This window comes from Diabrotica undecimpunctata, chromosome 10, assembly GCF_040954645.1.
Source record: "Diabrotica undecimpunctata isolate CICGRU chromosome 10, icDiaUnde3, whole genome shotgun sequence".
NCBI classification, from domain to species: Eukaryota; Metazoa; Arthropoda; class Insecta; order Coleoptera; family Chrysomelidae; genus Diabrotica; species Diabrotica undecimpunctata.
In genome coordinates, this window is record NC_092812.1 from 10,938,997 (window position 1) to 10,957,879 (window position 18,883).

At 33.4% G+C, this 18,883-nt stretch overlaps 1 protein-coding gene across 2 annotated transcripts in view; it reads right to left on the bottom strand.

Annotated features, from left to right (window-relative positions):
* Positions 1–18,883, bottom strand: part of LOC140452452 (uncharacterized) — a 75,238-nt gene that overhangs the window by 5,252 nt on the left and 51,103 nt on the right. Inside the window, exons 2-4 of one of the 2 annotated variants that reach the window (XM_072546719.1) lie at positions 18,337–18,377; positions 12,543–12,770; positions 9,140–9,164 (exon numbers count right to left, since the gene is read on the bottom strand). In XM_072546719.1, the coding sequence (XP_072402820.1) occupies positions 9,140–9,164; positions 12,543–12,770; positions 18,337–18,364 (281 nt within the window). In that variant the 5' untranslated portion in view covers positions 18,365–18,377. The remainder of the gene's footprint in view (positions 1–9,139; positions 9,165–12,542; positions 12,771–18,336; positions 18,378–18,883) is intronic. The other variant, XM_072546720.1, reaches the window with a different exon arrangement.

An 18,883-nucleotide genomic window follows, 5' to 3' on the forward strand; every position in this document is an offset into this window, starting at 1 on the left:
CAACAAAGAAGCCGAGACAATAGCTCGCGGAATTTTCGATCATTTTATACCAACATACGGAGTCATGAAACAAATCAGAGCAGACTACGGCACAGAGTACAAAAATGAAGTAATGCACGAACTAATGCACGAACTAACAAAAATGCAAAAAATGAGCACAACTTCTCAACGACGTACCACCCACAATCGATTGGAAGTTGTGAGAAACTACATAGAACATTAAACGATTATGTGAGATCATTCATAGATGAAGACAGAGAAAATTGGGACGTATGTTGCACAATGTTCACATACTGCTACAACACAATCCCTAAAGCGTATCATGGATATACACCATTCGAATTGCTGTATGGCAAGAAAGTAAACTTACCTGAAGACCTTACACAAGACGTTCAACCATGTTCCAACATAGATGCCTACTACAATAAGTTAAGCTATAAACTACAATTCGCACAGGAGAGAGCTGAAACCTTCTTATTAAAGCACAAAAAGTTGCGACAGGAAAGAAATAAGTCAAAAGCGACGCCATCGAAATAGGAGACTTAGTCCTGGTCAAAATAGAAGAGAATTTTAAGTTACTTGATAGTCTTTATGCAGGTCCTTTCATAATAACAGAGGTAAATAACATTAACTGTAAAATTAAGACAGATAACGGTAAGATCAAGGAGGTGCATAAAAATAGGCTATATGCTCAAGTCCAGAAACACAGTGAATAGTGATATGTGAAAACGGGAACAATTATATTGATATTGAACATTTTTTTTTTGTTATTAGATATAAGAAAATATGTACCAAAAATTTATGTATAATTCTATAAATATGTATACCTATGTAAATAGTTGTTTGAGCAATTGTAATTATTAATTCTTCTGGTTGGTTGGTCATAATTTTTGTTTTATTATAATTCATTTGTAGACCTATTTTTGTTGATTCGCTATTTAATTCATCCATCATATTTTGTAATTCTTCCCTTTTATCTGTTATTAATACAGTGTCGTCTGCATATCTCAAGTGATTTAAGTATTGGCCATTTATGTTAATACCTCATTTTTCCCATTTAATTTCCTCATAAGGTCTTCCAAAGCTTGATTGAATAGTTTGGGTGATATAGTGTCACCCTGTATGTCCTCGCCGTATCTTAATGGGCTCCGTTTGTTCAACTATTTTGATGGATGTTGTTGCTTGATCACATTTGTGTTTTACTAATATTATTTGTACACAATAATAAATAAGGTTTTGATTACATTGCAAATTTTATTAGGTTAGCGCATCGAGAAGCGTGTTATAGTTACACCGATATTTTCAATGTCGTAAACAAACAATCGCAATGAGAAATAAGCAATGATTAATATTATTAAAAGGATTTTTAAATTTTTAAACTGAATTAGGTTACCTAGATCTGTTTTCTGGATGCTTAATTAAATCCCGTTACCATTCTTTCAGTTCTTCAAGTGCCCTTTGTGCGCTTCAAGTGCGCTTTGTCTTCTTCTACGTACACAATTCCATTTTCACCATGTAAGGGTGGAATTGGCTTTTTAGCTTTTCTTAGTATTTTAAATAGCTTCCAGAACGCAGATTTATTTGGGTTTAGTTGCTACATATAGTTATCCCAATTGTCGTTTCGGTGTTTCTCAAATTGTTTTTTGACTTCACTATTTAGCTCAATACCAATTCTTTTGTCATCTTGGTTTCTTGTTCTGTTGGCCCTTCTTCTTCTTCTTCTTGTTTTTTCCTTTATTAGTTCTTTCATCTCGTCGCTGTATTCTCTGACCTTTTACTTTTGGCGTTTCTTTATGTTAACGTCAACACCTTAATCCTTCTCAACAATTGTTGCTTTTTAAAACAACCATTCTCTCTACACTACTGTCACAACACTCCCTCCAAAAGAATTTTTCAGCCCCCTATTGTTAACATCATATCTTTTATACCTCACTATTTCATTATTTTACAATCTTCACGTTTACATCATATTCCTGTCCATTCTTTTTTCTTTTGCTAGTTCTCTGTCTTTTCATATATCTACCATCCACTCATTAGTTCTAAACTCAGTAAACATTTAAACACAATCCAGCAATTCATCAGAATTCACTTTCTCCCACTTTACCTAAACCCTTAATCAACCATTGCTCCCCCCTCTCTTAGTCAACAACTCAGTACACCATACTCACAAATAAAATTTCAGGCTTTTATGTATCGAATTTAATATAACCAAAATATATTTTGTTCAGGGTGCTAGATGCTTTAAGCATGAAGGACCTCTATCATCTCTAATTTTGTTGATTAACTCATTCATTTCCCTTTAACCCACTCTCCTTTATTCTTTAGTCATTCCATTTACTTTTATTCCTGCCAAGTCTCTGAGGATCTCAGTCTTTCCAAAAAAATTTTTAAATTTAATCACATATATTATAACTTTAATTCCTTCAGCCGGAAGATTTTCAATCCCTTTTCTCAATCTATTGGACTCACTTATATTAAAAATTTTTACGATACAAGCAGTATTAAACAATTTCATCTACATACGAAGTCTTACATTAGCTACAAATATATACTATTTATTTTTCCTTGTCCTAGATGTAAGCAACATAAAAGGACATTTCCATATATTTCAGCTAATTCTTCACAAATTACACCTTTTAGACCACACTCCATACGATAAAGAGTAACATAAGCTGCCTAATGCATACGTCATCCTCTTAAACATGACCTTCAACAACACCAGTAACTTACATCTTTTATATCCAATATTAAATAATTATAGAAAAATTTTTAAATCCCAACACCTGGATTGCTGTTATCATTTTAACATCATCAAAGTTTTTTAATCTTTTGGCTGTAGTAATATAATGTTTAACTAACACTGTTTCATGGTTCATTGACATTTTGTTTTTGACACCGTTCACGGGTATTTTATCAATCAGTTGCCAGCCGTAGTCCGTTTGAAGAGGTTTACTCTCCGGACACTGGAACTCACTTAAGCATGGGTGTATGTTACCTGAAGTAAAATCTAATTAAAATATTAAACATCATATAATATTATCAACATCATGTACAATCTTTGGTAACACATTTCATTTTAAAAGGTTTTTACCCAAATATTTTGGTGGCTCAGGCATGGTAACCTGTAAGTATAACCATTTTATTGTTTTTTTTTTTAACCTTAGTCAAAATTTTAAACCACGTTTGCTGTAATTAAATGGTTTATACTTATTTTAGGTATTTTAACCTGATGATGGAACAGTTGTTCCGAAAACGTTCGTGCTTGTAATGTTGCCCTTTTAAGGGTTTTTATAAAATAAAATATACCCACATACAAAGACTAACCTCTTTTGTTATACGTGGTATACAGCCAGCTACAGGAATTATTTTCCTTGTGGATTTTATATATATATCTTTCCGAGTCTGTTGGCCATACTCATCACACTTGATCACTTTAGATATCTCCCAGCATCTATGTGTAAGCATAACACTTACACATAGATCTGGTGTTTAGCTGCTTCGACACATATTAGTCGTATATTTGTTAGGTAAGGTAGTTTCTTTTGTATAACCGTCACGGTTTTTTTTTAGTATTTATATTCCCTACCTTACCTATCTAGGATTTAACTTTCGTAACTAACCTTAGTGTTAATATCTCGCTTCTCCCATGGACTTAGATTATAGATCTACTAATACACCTTTTCGTTTGGCCCAGTAGTGGGGATATTTAATTTTGTCGTGGCTTTTTGGTCCTCGCATACCGTAGCCCCACTACTGTAATTATATTTTCTCTCTATATATATATATATATATATATATATATATATATATATATATATATATAGGTGAGTTTTGTTAGTTGTTAATATTATAAATATATTTGTTACAAATAGTTTTGCTTTTATTTCAGTTCCTGCTTACAGTTATAATATAGCAGAACAAGGTCAATAGTGTCTTATCGGTTTTTAAACATTATTACAGGGTATTAAATCAATAGTACTTTATTCCTTGTTGTTCATAACTTCATTTATTTTTTTCGTTATTTTCCTTCAGAAATTAGCTGGCGCCCATTTCAGTATTTTCCTAGGCATCTCCGTATATTCTCTTATCTTACCCCTTTTATAGTTCCAGATTTTCCGGTGCATTATTATATTGTATTCTTTTGGTTAAAAGATCTCTTTTCCCCTTATCTCAAAGCCAAATTCTAGTGTAGTGAGGCTAGCCCGAATTCGTGCTTGAGGTTTTGTGTCTCTGTGTTCTTTTGAGCTAAGCCATTCTTTTTATTATAACTTCTTTGCTAGTTCTTCTCTAATTGATCATCTCCTTCTCCATATACCACCTCTAAATTTGATTTAGGTTTCATTTGGCGCTTTTGCGTTTGCAATTTGGTTAGGTTTCAATTGGCGCCGCCAGCTAATTTCTGAAGGAAATTAACGAAAAAAATAAATGAAGTTATGAACAACAAGGAATAAAGTACTATTGATTTAATACCCTGTAATAATGTTTAAAAACCGAAAAGACACTATTGACCTTGTTCTGCTATATTATAACTGTAAGCAGGAACTGAAATAAAAGCAAAACTATTTGTAACAAATATATTTATAATATTAACAACTAACAAAACTCACCTATATATATATATATAGAGAAAATATAATTACAGTAGTGGGGCTACGGTATGCGAGGACCAAAAAGCCACGACAAAATTAAATATTCCCACTACTGGGCCAAACGAAAAGGTGTATTAGTAGATCTATAATCTAAGTCCATGGGAGAAGCGAGATCTTAACACTAAGGTTAGTTACGAAAGTTAAATCCTAGATAGGTAAGGTAGGGAATATAAATACTAAAAAAAACCGTGACGGTTATACAAAAGAAACTACCTTACCTAACAAATATACGACTAATATGTGTCGAAGCAGCTAAACACCAGATCTATGTGTAAGTGTTATGCTTACACATAGATGCTGGGAGATATCTAAAGTGATCAAGTGTGATGAGTATGGCCAACAGACTCGGAAAGATATATATATAATTTTTAAAAACCCTGATACATAAATTTCTTCCCTTCCCTTTTAAAAACCGCTGTACAAAAATCATGAACCCCTTCCCTAACAATGAATCTAATTTAATTAATTAATAACTATTTACCTAACTTTTATAGATGTTACAAAAACTGTAATAAGTACTAACCTTGGTATATGCATATACAAAGTTGTAAATTACAAGAAAAAACCTTAACCCTGAGAAACTAGTTGTTAATGTCTGTCACAACACTACAGCGGTCCTGGTTAGGTCCCCTTAAGACTCTGACGGTCCTTGAGGCTCCGAAAAAAAACGAATGAAGAAGAACGCTGTGGTTCTGGAGACAATCGGTTCCTGGTTACCAATGGGTTGAAGTAGGTGTTCGGTTAAACTAATTCTAATATTAAAAGTTATCCTAATCGGGTGAAATCTACAAAAAATAACATTTAGAGAAACATCAAGGCACCCAAAGATGACTGTCAACACATACTCTTACATCGAATTACCACAATAAACAAACATTTTATTTCATCAGCTGACTGTCATCCTGTCTATTTATTGCGTCTGCGCATTTAAAGAATATCTAGTAAATTAGGCATGAAAGTTTTTATACCGAGTAGGTATACAAAAAAAAACAGAAAAACTAATTAGGTGTCCGATAAATTTATGATCTAGGCTCAAGGCCACATGATACATATGAGAAAACTCTGATTTTACACTTTTAATATTTCAAAAGACAATGAAAATATCAATAAAATGATAGGCCTATAAAACTAACTGATTTAATTGCTCACCTGGGTTTTAAATAATTATTTCGGTAGATTTGGAAGCCGGGTTTTTCAATCAAGATTCTTTATCATTTGTTCCAATTTCTCCCTTGATGTTCGGGGAAAATATTAAATCCAATCCCAGATTTTCTACCCGATTTTAAGACGAAAAGTGCCGGTAAAGGCTTGGAGAAATAAACCTCTCAGTGTGAGTTGTTGGCCAAAACTGACCTTAGCTGAGCGCCTCTTGACCTGTAGTTGTTACACTTGCGCATCGTTCTCGTCTATTGCCCATAAACGTTTCATAAACGGGATTCTGAGGGGTTTTAGGATTTTAATAATAAATTATATTAATTAATTATATGTTAGCAGTTGTGACTGCTACACATCAGGAACTGATCTTTGTAGTGATCTGTACTAGAATGGTGGCAACGCCCTGCTTCAAGTACTGCACAAATTTTCACTTCTTGTCTGTCAAAATGAGACCATGCCCTGTGTCTCAAGGCGTGATATAACCGTTACATAAAAAAAGGCGATCAGCTCCAGTGTAACAGCTACAAAGATATAAGCCTGTTAACAACTGCTTACAAAATACTAGCAAATATTTTCTACGAAAGGCTATAAGTTTACACAGTTAGCACAGTAAATACCAGATCGGATTTACTATAGAAAATTCAACAATTGACCAGGTTCATTCAATAAGACAGATCCTCGAGAAAACATTAGAATTTAACGTTCAAACCCATCACCTATTCGTCGAATTCAAGGTCACCACAATGTCAAGAGAACAGTACTATACCAATCAATGCGGGAGTTAGGTATACTAGAAAAACTTATCTCATTAACTAGAATGATGACGTCGAATTTACAAGCCAGCGTTAGGATACAGAGAGGAAATTCTCGATCCTTTGAGATAAAGGATAGACTCAATCAAGGGATGAATTGGCTCGTATTTAACGTTGCCTTGGAAAAGGCAGTTCGAGACACACGAATTAGAGACGGCGATGCTTTTTACAATAGATCGATAGAAATCTTAGCATACGACGATGAGATTGACATAATATGAGAAGTCATCAATGAAGACAAAACCAAATATATGTTTGTTACTAAAGATCCCATAGCAAGTTAAACATGTTAACAGCTTCAAATACCTTGGCTCGCTAGTGGCTACTATCAACAAAACAAGCGAAGAAATTAAAAGACTAAACTTTACCGATAGGGCATACTATGGACTCAAACAACAATTCCACTCAAGAAATATCCAAAAAACACCCTCACATATGGGGTGAAAACGTGGACTCTAACGGTGAAGGATGAAACACTTCTGGAAGAATAATTTCGAATTATACCAACCATTTAATGAACAAGATGTCGTAACATTAATTAAAACACAGACTTAAATAGGCTGGAAACGGATGCCTGACAATATAATTGCTAAAAATCTAACGATAGGAACACTTATAAGAAGAAGAAGCAGAGGCTGACCGCGAATTAGGTGGGTAGATGGGAGTTGAGACCGACTTACTGATACAAGAGATCAGAAGATAGCAACACGTTGCCAGAAGCCGAACAGAATAGCGACAAAGATGATGATAAGTTTCGCTTTTGTAGTTTGACCAACTTGTCCGTTTTTTCTTTTGCAAGGTTTACAAGCAGTTGATTTCCACTGTTCCCAGGCCTAATACAATTGGGTTGCGATTTGATTCACCCTCGTTCATTGTATGTATTTCGTAGTATTGAGCCACGTTTTGTAGAATAGCTATGTCCAGGAATGTGGGAAGTCTATCTCCACCATAGAAGTATGTAGGTTCTGTGGGTATGGTATTTTGTCTATCTTCGAGATAGCCACAGAATAATCTCCAGTTACATTTTGTGGTTCTGTCGAACGATTTGGGCGATCTTGCGTTTAGGTCTCCAATGATAATGGTAGGCTGTGTCCAAAACGACGTTCGGCTCTTCATTGAAGATCGGACCATTCGGTCTAACACATGCTGAAACAATATTCAGCATATCATTTCCCGTTTTGATCCTTACTATGGTGACTTCCATAGGGACCAGATCATCTGGTGTAGGAATTGCTTGGTGTTTGATTTCTATTTTAACTAGAATAGACGTGTCTCCTGATGTGGCTGTTTAGTCATTTCTGTAGAAATTTTGTTTTCGTTTTTTCCGATATATTAGTTTCTTGTAAGCTACGATGTTTAGTTCGAGATTTTTAGCAAACTCGTTCAGAGAGTTAATTTTTTGTTTTAGCCCATTTGTATTTCATGACCATATTCGCAGATTGTCCAACCAGTTAGACAATTAATTATTCCTACACCAATACTGCCCATTGCGCTCACTGCACTAGTCATCTTCTGGAACATAAACATGAAGTTCTTTAATTGTTCGTTGAGTTTGGCCATAAGGATTGTTGTTTCAGAATTGACCGGGGATTTTGGTTCTTCTTAGAATCGTCCTCGAGAAAAAAGCCTGGATCCAAACTCTTACTGTGAAAATATATCCGGCCAAACATGACAAAATATATATTGGACGGATATGTGCTAATAGGTCCGATGGAGGAAGGGAAACAAGCAGTAATCAGCTTAGAGACGTAACAGGCTTCCTTAATAAATATAAACCAGTCAAGGGACATCAGCATATAACGGGACTGTTTCATGGAGACTTGAGCTGCCTACTCTGTCGCAAATAACTAGAAACAGTTAAGATCGCAAGCCGCAAACACTTTTTGGAGACCACCAAATGACTTCAAAAATATAATATCCATCCACTAGGCTTAAATAAGATGGTACAGTGTTCCAGAATCCTGGAATGCTTGTGATGAAGGAAAGGAAGATGTCCAATAAGCCTATAGTACGACTGGTAAAAATAAAGTTTTGTACTCACAGGTTGATAGCATTCTCAGTACACTGTCACCTTTAACTTTACGTTCTAAATAGTATAAAAATTAAATTATATTTTAATTTTTAACTACTTGAAGTTATAAATTTGTCAGGACCGATATAAAGCTGTTTGAGCTGCTCAGTATCGGAGCCGGACTTCATTCTACTTATTTCTTATTGATATTTTATGCCCGAATAAACATTTGAGATAAGAAGATTACGGGGATTATTAGCTGTGTCCTAAAACTGTTTTCAATAAAACTTTCAAAAGAAACATATCTCACAAGGAAAATGAATTCCTATTATATATCCTAAAAATTGCTTTATAAAAGGTATTTATTTAGTGGGAATGGAATAGTCATTCCGAAAACGTTCTGTGATCTTAATAGCTCGATAGGGTTTTTGAATAAAAAAATTTTTGAACATATATACTTTTTTTATTCTAGGAGAAGATTAATCTAGTATTTTATCAATGACATAACTTACTCTGACCTTGTGTCTTCTCCATCCCCTAAAAAAAAGTTTTTAGGTTATAAATTATGGATATTATATTTAAAAGATATATACAGGGTAATGGAACCAATCTTGAACACTTTAAGAACCATAAATTATCTTTTTCTTTTGGTAATTATTAATAATAGAACCTGCTTGTTACGACCGTCTTTAATCATTACAGTAATTCATTTTACCAAAATAAAAAATAACAACGCATAAAAATGTATTTATTATTATTAACTAATGTTTTTTCCCCAGTATTGGACCTCGATATTTTCAATCGATACTAATTTGGACAGTTGCGTACACAGTTATGGACACAATTTCTATCTATGTATATATACGAGTATAGGTTTATATATATATATATATATATATATATATATATATATATATATATATATATATATATTAAACATAATTCAAAGAAATAAAATAATTGATTAATATATTATATAGAATCCACGTTAATTTTATAGTTTTCACAGACTAACTCATCTTCATCTTCAGAGTCTAGAGCACTACACTGTCAATGTAAGTACTTGGACGGAACACAAATTTTCACAACGCGCAAAACTAAGCCACTTTGCCTTTCTTCCCAAAAAATGGTGGTCCTTCCAGGCTGTATTACATTAGAAGCACCTTCAACTATTTTTTTTTAATCTTCATTTTTAACTACAGGCAGATTTTGTTCTTTTCTTTTTTTTCATTTTTTTACATTTGTTTTTCTTCAAGATTTCCTTTGATTTCTGCTTTCTTTTAGTTCTTCTATTTCTTTTCGTAAGTTTCCTTTTTTTGTTGGTCGTCTTTCCCGTACCTTTTTCCAATCCAATGTTGACTGACAATCCAATGTTGACTCTTGCCCATTCCATGCCTCTTTATAGTTTTGTGCTCTCATAGTACATAGTATTTCAGGACTAATGCTACTTTCTAAAATGTTTAAACATATCATTAGCTGAATTTTGATTGTTTTCAATTGTAGCCACGTGATGTCTCATTAACTGCTGGTTATAGTTTTCTGTCAACCATTTTCTGACAGTGGGGTTATCTTTTTCTGACGTTTTTGATACACTATAGATATTTGTCACTTCTTTAAGTGACAAAACTTTCCCAGTTTTAGGACACAATGAAATAGCTATTTCATCAGCATTAAAGATTCGATCTGCATCTTCTAAAATTTCATATCAATTGCGTATATCGATTTCTGTTTATTGGCCACGATAACCGGTAAGTCTCTCTGACTTCTTCAACGATATATTGCGATGTCTGCTGAGAAATGATTTAAACCACTTTTTTCACCAGTAGTACCTTCGGTAAATGGAGTTTTTCTATCTCATTCCTTGATAAACTTAGTGATTGTATCGACTAAGCATTATTTCGTTACAGGCAACCCAGCTCTTGTAATGTTGATAATCCAACTAATAATTCAATCTTCCTTATCTGCAGTGAGAACTGTTGGAGGCCTATATTGCAGATCTCAGGACTTATTCCTTTTAGCTTTTAGCTTATTACTCAATGTAATACAAGGTACACCACATCTCTTACTTACAGTTGCAACTGTCATAGCTTCTGATAGAGCTTCTGCCATTTGAGCAGTGGTATAATTATTATGCCCCTTTCTATCCATCGCAAATGACCAGCTGTAAAATAAAAAATAAAATTATTTCTTATTGGACACTCATTTAATAGCCATGTCCAATACTTGATCCCCCCAACATATAGACTGTATAGCATAAGATAGCATTTTTTATTTCTACTTATGTGTCAGTATTTTCAAATAAAAACGTACGTGCCCTTAAGTATGCACCCTGTCCATTTTACGAATATGTTTAATTGTAGATCCAATATTGGATTCTCATAAAGGTTCCTAATAATGTGCATTAATTTGTTTATGTCCAAAACTGGTAACAGTACCCTATATGAAAGTAAAACACTTCAGTTTGTACTTTATCTTGTCACTGTTGTAATAGGGAACATGCATAATATAATTTTGTACCAAATATTTTTTTTTCGAATTAAAATTATTGTCAAAGTATCAGTAGACTATTTTTTATTTAATTATTATTTAAACTTATAAAATATTGTATAAAAACTGACAAATATGTATAGCAAATTCAAAAATTGATTCAGTGTTATTATTTATTTGTAAGAAAAATAGTAGTAAATTTATATTTTTAATGAGTATATCTTGGGTTTTGGTAATAATTTTGTTTTGGTTATCAACATCAACAACAACATACAGAAAACAATTCAAGACAAGACAATGCAGAAGTCAGAATGGTGACCTATTAACAACAAGGAATCGTATTGTAAGAAACAAGTATTGAATAGAGGGGTGGAATATTTTAAAGAGGCACTTAATATAGAGGAAGAAGAAGAAAACCTGGAAGACGGAAGAGATGATGTAAGGGGAACAGACGAGAGGGAAGAGGAAACAACAACGATTCTTTAAGTTAAAGATGCACCCGTAATAGATAATCGCCCAGCTGAACTAGAACTAACGGCTAAGTTGCTTATGGTCATCTCTGTATAAATCCACGAGTTGGCAATCGCAAGGTCAAATAAGTGAAAAATGGTTTTGACTTTACTTCTAGCTCCCATTCGATAATAACTGATCATCTTACCAATTAAATATATTCCCCCTATGGATTCGTTGTACTTTTTAACAATGTTTGGTCTAGGTACCTCAACATATCGTGAGTCCTTTTTTGCATATCTATTTCTATTTGCAACGCAGTTGACGCTAACATAACTGATTTTATATCGTTGGACTATGTTAATTTTTCCATTAGATCTTATATCTTGCTCAGAAGAACCACGACCTAATTCGACTCATCACCTTATCTGATGTTACATGAACTGCTTTGGGTATTCTGGATCTCATTGTTGTACCAGTTAAAAAAATATTTTTGTTTTACATGTACTCAAGTAAAGGTTAGGTGGTAAACTATCTATCAATGAATACATGTGTTCCTTCTAATAATGTTGTATATATATATATATATATATATATATATATATATATATATATATATATATATATATATATATATATATATATATATATATATATCTAAAACCTACAAAATATTCTCAGTTCGCCAGATCTATTCCAAAACCTTACTAATTTCCTCTATGAAACCAAGCTTTACCAGGAAATTTAGAAGACAAGCGTAGTTTAAAATTTAATAATTAATAATTGCACCAATATTAAATGTGTTTAATGTATTTCTTTATTGATTGTAATGTTACTGTGTTTTCTATAATAAAATTGTACAATGTATTCCTTTATTGATTGTAATGTTACTGTATATTCTATAATAAAATTGTACCTGTGTCAGTGACCTACGCTGTTCGAGACACGCAAAGCTAAGAAAAAAAAAATTGGAATTACCTGCCGGAAAACTCCGTTTTCTTGGGTCTGGATGATTCACTTTTTGTCTGCAATCAGATACAGGGAATTCGCTTTGTATCAATTTTATAAATAAGCGCTTTTCTGGAACAATAGGTAAGACATCTGGGGTATCTAGGATATCCGGGGCTCCTTGAAATGCGGAGGACGACCCGCCACTAGAATCGGATCCAGATGAGCTATTTTCCGACTCTGCTTCGCTCGAATCATCTAAAATTATATTTTGTAATAATACGAATTGTGAAAGGATTAGTCCCAAAACCACCCAAGAATATATCCTAACCTCACATGGAAACCAGTTGACTATCTTTATGATAGTAATCATTTTCCTATTTTAATATCTAAAAAATCTGCAAAACATTTCGACTCCTTTAAAAAATGGAATATTTCTAATGCCAACTGGGATGGCTTTCGATTATATACTGAAAGCAAACTAAGTAATTCAACATTAAACAAATACCGCAAAGACAGTACTAAAGCAAATTTAATTACCTTAAAAAAACAGAGTCAAATCTAAGTATGTAATTAAACAAAGCAAAAAAGACTTTTGGAAAAAACACGTTTCATCCATAAATACTGACACTCCTTCTACCAAACTTTGGAAAAAAATTAAACACATGACAGGAATGAAAACTTGTTCAAAAATTTCTGCCATACTTACTCAAAACAGCATAGTCACTTGTAGTCAACAAATTGTTAACATCTTGGGTGAAACTTTTCATAAGAAAGCAACAAATAGACTTACTTCAAATTGGCAGCTTCCTATGTGTACTAATCTAAACTCCAATTTATCTGATAACAGAAAATCTAATAAAACTTCTCTAAATATGCCGTTTACATTACAAGAATTATCAGACATATTGTACTGTTGCAAAAATTCAGCTGCAGGTATAGATAACATTCCCTTTAACTTTATTAAAAATCTTTCAAAGCCTACTCTAGCTAAACTGCTGGAAATTTACAATTTAATATGGACCAAAATATCATTTCCAAATTTGTGGCAAAAATCCATAATAATTCCTGTTAAAACAAGCAAACTTTCAACTAATCTAAATTCCTACAGACCAATTTCTCTTACATGTACAATGTGTAAATTTATGGAGAAAATTATCAATAAAAGACTTCTGTGGTTCCTAGAAAAATATAAAATAATAAATTTGGCACAATCAGGTTTTAGATCACATCGAAGTACAGCAGACAATCTAGCAATCCTCCAAACATCAATAATTAACGCCTTTCAGTGCAAATAAGACCTACTAGCTGTTATCACCCAAATGGTTTGGCAAGATCACTGGAATAAAATCCCTTCCAAGCTTCGTGACATCCATCCCAACGTTAAAAAACTTGAGTTTCCTTCTATGACACAAAAAACAAAATCTTAATTCGCCGACTTAGAATCGACCATACAAGACTAACTCATAAACATTTAATGACTTCCCAAGATCCACCTAGATGTACACACTGTGGTAATATTCTATCTGTTAAACATATTCTCGAAGACTGTTCCCACTTTAACAACGAAAGAAAAAAGAATCTTTTTGGTCGAAACCTACAAAATATTCTCAGTTCGCCAGATCTATTCCAAAACCTTACTAATTTCCTCTATGAAACCAAGCTTTACCAGTAATTTTAGAAGAAGAAACGTAGTTTAAAATTTAATAAATTGCACCAATATTAAATGTGTTTAATGTATTTCTTTATTGATTGTAAGGTTACTGTATATTCTATAATCGAATTCGAATCGAGTCAGTAACACAGTACCTGTGTCACTGACCTGGCGCTGTTCGAGACATGTAAAGCTAAGAAAAAAAATTAGTAATTTGCTTTTAATCAATTTTATAAATAATCGCTTCTCTGGAACAACAGATAAGACACCTGGGGCATTTGGGATATTTGGGGTTTCTTGAAATGTGTAGGACCCGCCACTAACCACGGATCCAGAAGAGCAGTGTGCCGACTCGATATCTAGCATTTTTGCTTCGCTCGAATCATCTAAAATTATATTTTGTAATAATACGAATTGTAAAAGGATTAGTTCCAAAAATATCTGACGCTATATCTGTGGATACATTCCAAATATCATCGGGATCATATAAATCTAAATCTGTATTTTTAACAATTAAATTATGAAAGTTTCAATCGCTCAAAATTTCATTGATTAAGTATAAATATTGTCACTAAGCTGGACTTGCACAGACGGTGGCCGGATAAGTGACCTGTGACTGTGGCGCACCTATGAAGGGTTTTGGGGGTTAATCCCCCCCCGGGCATATAAAGTAAAAAGGGCATATAAAGTAAAAAATATATAAAGAATAGTAGGAAAATGTAACTTTTCTTTCACACACAATACAAAAAATCCAAAACGCTAATTGAATAATTAAATTACCACTATAAAAACACAATAATTATTGTATACATAAAAATTTTTCATTATATTTAGATATAGATACCTAATATTAGACTTATGAAAAAGTAGACAGAGTCTCTTGCGAGTAGCATACGCCTACAGGACTGTATCTGCGGTGGCCTTGTGAACTATTATGAGTTGTGTTCCTCTGCATGTGTTAGCAGTAGAAAAGAGACATCTCTATGAGAGAAGAGAGCATTTGACAACAGCTGTAAAAAAGAAGAAAGGGAAAGATCAATGGAAAGATGGCAAGAAGAGTGGAACAACAAGGAAGATGTTGCCCAGTGGACCAAGATGCTGATCCTGAGCCTAAGGGACTGGGTAGATTGCCTATTTTAGGGTTTTTCTTCCTAGGTTCAGAAAGACAGATACAGATAAATGCCTATACTGCGAATATTCCGACATTGTTACTCACACAATGCTAGAGTGTAATAGATGTACAGTGGAGAGAAACAGAATGTATAAAGAAATAGGTATGAACCCTGTAACTGTAAGAGAGACGATAGTGGAAATGACGGGAAGTACAGAGTGTTCACAATTACATCCGAGCAGTCATTAAAAAGAAAGAAGAAGAAGAGAAACACCAACCGGGCCAACGACAGAGATAAGACCTAATTACTATTTTAATGGGAATAAGTCGCAATTGCAATAAGCCATACCTTTTAGGAATAATCACAGAAGTATACAGGGATAACACTACTTACCTAAAAAACGGTAATAGACTATCAAAGCCAATAAAAGTAATTAAAGGACTAGGCAGCCCTCCAAAATTTGAAAAACCACTGCCGGGGAATGGTAATCCCCATAGGAAATGACGTACTGTTCTCCCTGAACTTTGCGTATAACCAACTCGTCCTAGCTCAAGATTTTTATGATCTAGAATTTATGTTAAAGCGTCGATACAAAGAATATTTAAAATGGAGGTTACAAGTCAGCATGAAGAAAACAGAATATTTAGTTATCAATTCAGATGCAAGTTTTAGGTTAGGTTTAGGATGGAAGCTCCCTGGAAGAAAAAAAAAGAGGTAGACCTCGACGCTCATGGAATCAAAGAATTAGAAGAGCGATGGAATTGAGAGGTTTGGAGGAGGAGCATGCCTTGGACCGGTTGGCGAAGGAGAACGGAAATACGGCAATAGTCGTCTCCAAAATGTACTGTATTTATAAGTTGGATTAATGGCAAACGTCAATAAACTTATTTTACCTTCAATTGTGGCTTATTCCCATTAAAATAGTAATTACTTTAAAATGCCCTAAGAAAATAGCTTCAGAACAATAGATAAGATCTAGATAAGAGAAGGGAGTGTTCCAAAAATGACGTCAGCCTTACAGCGACCACCCAACTTTCGGAGTACGATACGTGCGACAGTCAGCTGCGCACAAGTAAGAGGGGGTAGTTTAAGTTGGTAGGCAGGATAATAGATACCTGAATCTTTGCCACTGCTATCTTTAGTACTTTAAATTAAACTAAAACCCAAATTTTAGGGACTCAAAATGGAAGTAGCATAAAATAAAACAATTTGAAAATACCCCCCTCAAACAAATTCTATGTGCGCCACTGACCTGTGATGACGTATAATCTAACACTGGTGGTACGTCTTCATTTTGATTAAATATACTAGAACGGCTTGAGACTGTAAACGGGATTTGAATTGAATGACTTGATTCTAGATTCTTAAATATCGGACGAAGTTCTGCAAAACGCTTCGCTTGCATGAAATCAATCGCAGCTTCAACCAGAATTATAACCAATTAAATAAAAAAAAAACAATTAAATTAAAATCATCATTCCGACATCAGAATCTAACCACCAAAACGTAAAAAAATCACACATTGTTTAATTACTTGCAATTTCGAGGAATAAACATGGCGGCACCTGTCAAATTTCTTATGCCGCTTTTAAAATTATGGCCACCCAAAACTTTAATGCAACAATGTGCAGTAAAAAATCATATCAAAAAACGTATTAGTTTAAATGCGAGCATGCTGTGCAATATTTAACTAACCTAATGTAAGAGATTGTATCTATTGACACGAGAAAATAGAATCTACTCAAGTAATACTTGTTTACATGTCAAATAATTGGTATATGAAAAATGCAGAGAAAGGCTGTTTTTAACAAGATCATCGTCTACAAAAGTAAGTGATTTATTTAGAGAAGTTGATCTGATCACACCAGTTCTGATTGTCACAGAATTTTCAATAAACTCAAAGAAAGCCTGGAAGGGAAAAAATGTGTACTTCTATATTGCTTGACAACAATCTCTTGATCTTTTGATAAAGTTTGGTAGACGGGATTGCTGTACAGATTATAATAGTAATTACCATATCATATTTATCGATTTATATAGGTTAAGAAAATTATTCAAAAAAGATGAAGTGGAAGGAGACGAGTGGTGTGTTCTTTAAGAAAAATGATTCCTATAAAAGAAAAATTTGTAAAGCTAGCGTATTAGACGGGTATGATGTAAGGAACTGATGTTGTTCAATTAAAAAGAGGAACAACGAATGCGTGTGGTGGAAATGAGAATGTTTAAATGTATGTGTGGGGTGACAAAAAAGGATATGATGGAAATGAGTATATTAAGGGAAGTCTAAGGGTGATGGTACCTTTATGGTTATGGTTATGGTAGAGCGGGACAGGGCCCACTTATGAGCCTTTCAGATACTTAGACCTCGTAAGACGGATCCATTGTATCACCCCAAGGGTGGTACCAGTTGATGCCAAAATGAGATCTTACACTTCAGCGTCAGCGGCATATGCGGTTCGTTAATAGCGATCAGGAAACCCTGATGATGGTCGCGGAGATGTGCGCAGAAGGGCTAGCTGTGAGGAGCTCTGGAGCCGACGTCGATACATTACCGATCTTGGATCTTGGTGGTAGTAGCAAATACCTGTTGTCGATTTGGTTGCAATTAGCATCTCATTACAAATGAATCAGATTCGCTGTCATCTGATACACAAATATTCGTTCTTTTTTTTAATGTGATTTATGATATTGCTATAATTTTAATTAAAAATTAATAAATAATTTTATGATACTGGTATTTATATAATTTAATAAAAGTTCTTAGACATTCTTAGTGGTACCTTATGGTAGTATACGGGATTGTCTTGCGTCGGAGGTCGGAGCCAGTTAATAATAATCTATTTTTTACATGAAATCATCGGTAACTTTTCCATTAATTTTGAGTCATGGTATCGAAAACAAAGACATTTAAAATCATGGTTTTAACTACATCAATCAATGGTTTATAGCTTATCCGCCCACCCAATTCTGCCATTTGAAGATCTGCTTTTGTAATGAGCTGCCAATTGTAACCAACTAGACTTTAAATGACGACAAACGTAAATGTATTGATACTTACTATCAGAATTTTTATGGTCATCCATCATTGAATCTGGTCACCTTAAAAAAAATCAATACTTGTTAGATATAATTCATTAATTAAAGAAATATAATAAGCTTATTAATAATTTTTTGTACAATTAAATTTTTATGGTGATATACGGCAAAATGGATAACAGAAAGTCTAGTTTGGGTATAAGCATTATAACAAATACGCTCGTCTTTCTTGTGTCACCGCAGCATCTATTTCTATGAGGATTTCTGTCATATTTTATATTCTGTTTCTAGTTCAGCTTCTTTTTTTTGGATTTCATGTTTATGATTTTTGAAAGCATAGCTTTCTTGGAATGCATTGATCGATGTAATGGATCGCGCAGTCCCATGCGTGTTTTTTAATAAAATAAACTAAACTAAAATAAATAAAATATAAACTAAAAATAAAATTAAATTAAATTAAAATAAAATAACATTAAATTAAAATAAAATTAAATTAAAGTAAAATATTCCAATCGAATTAAATCGAATGGAATTAAATTGAATTAAATTAAATTAAAAACCATTGCTCA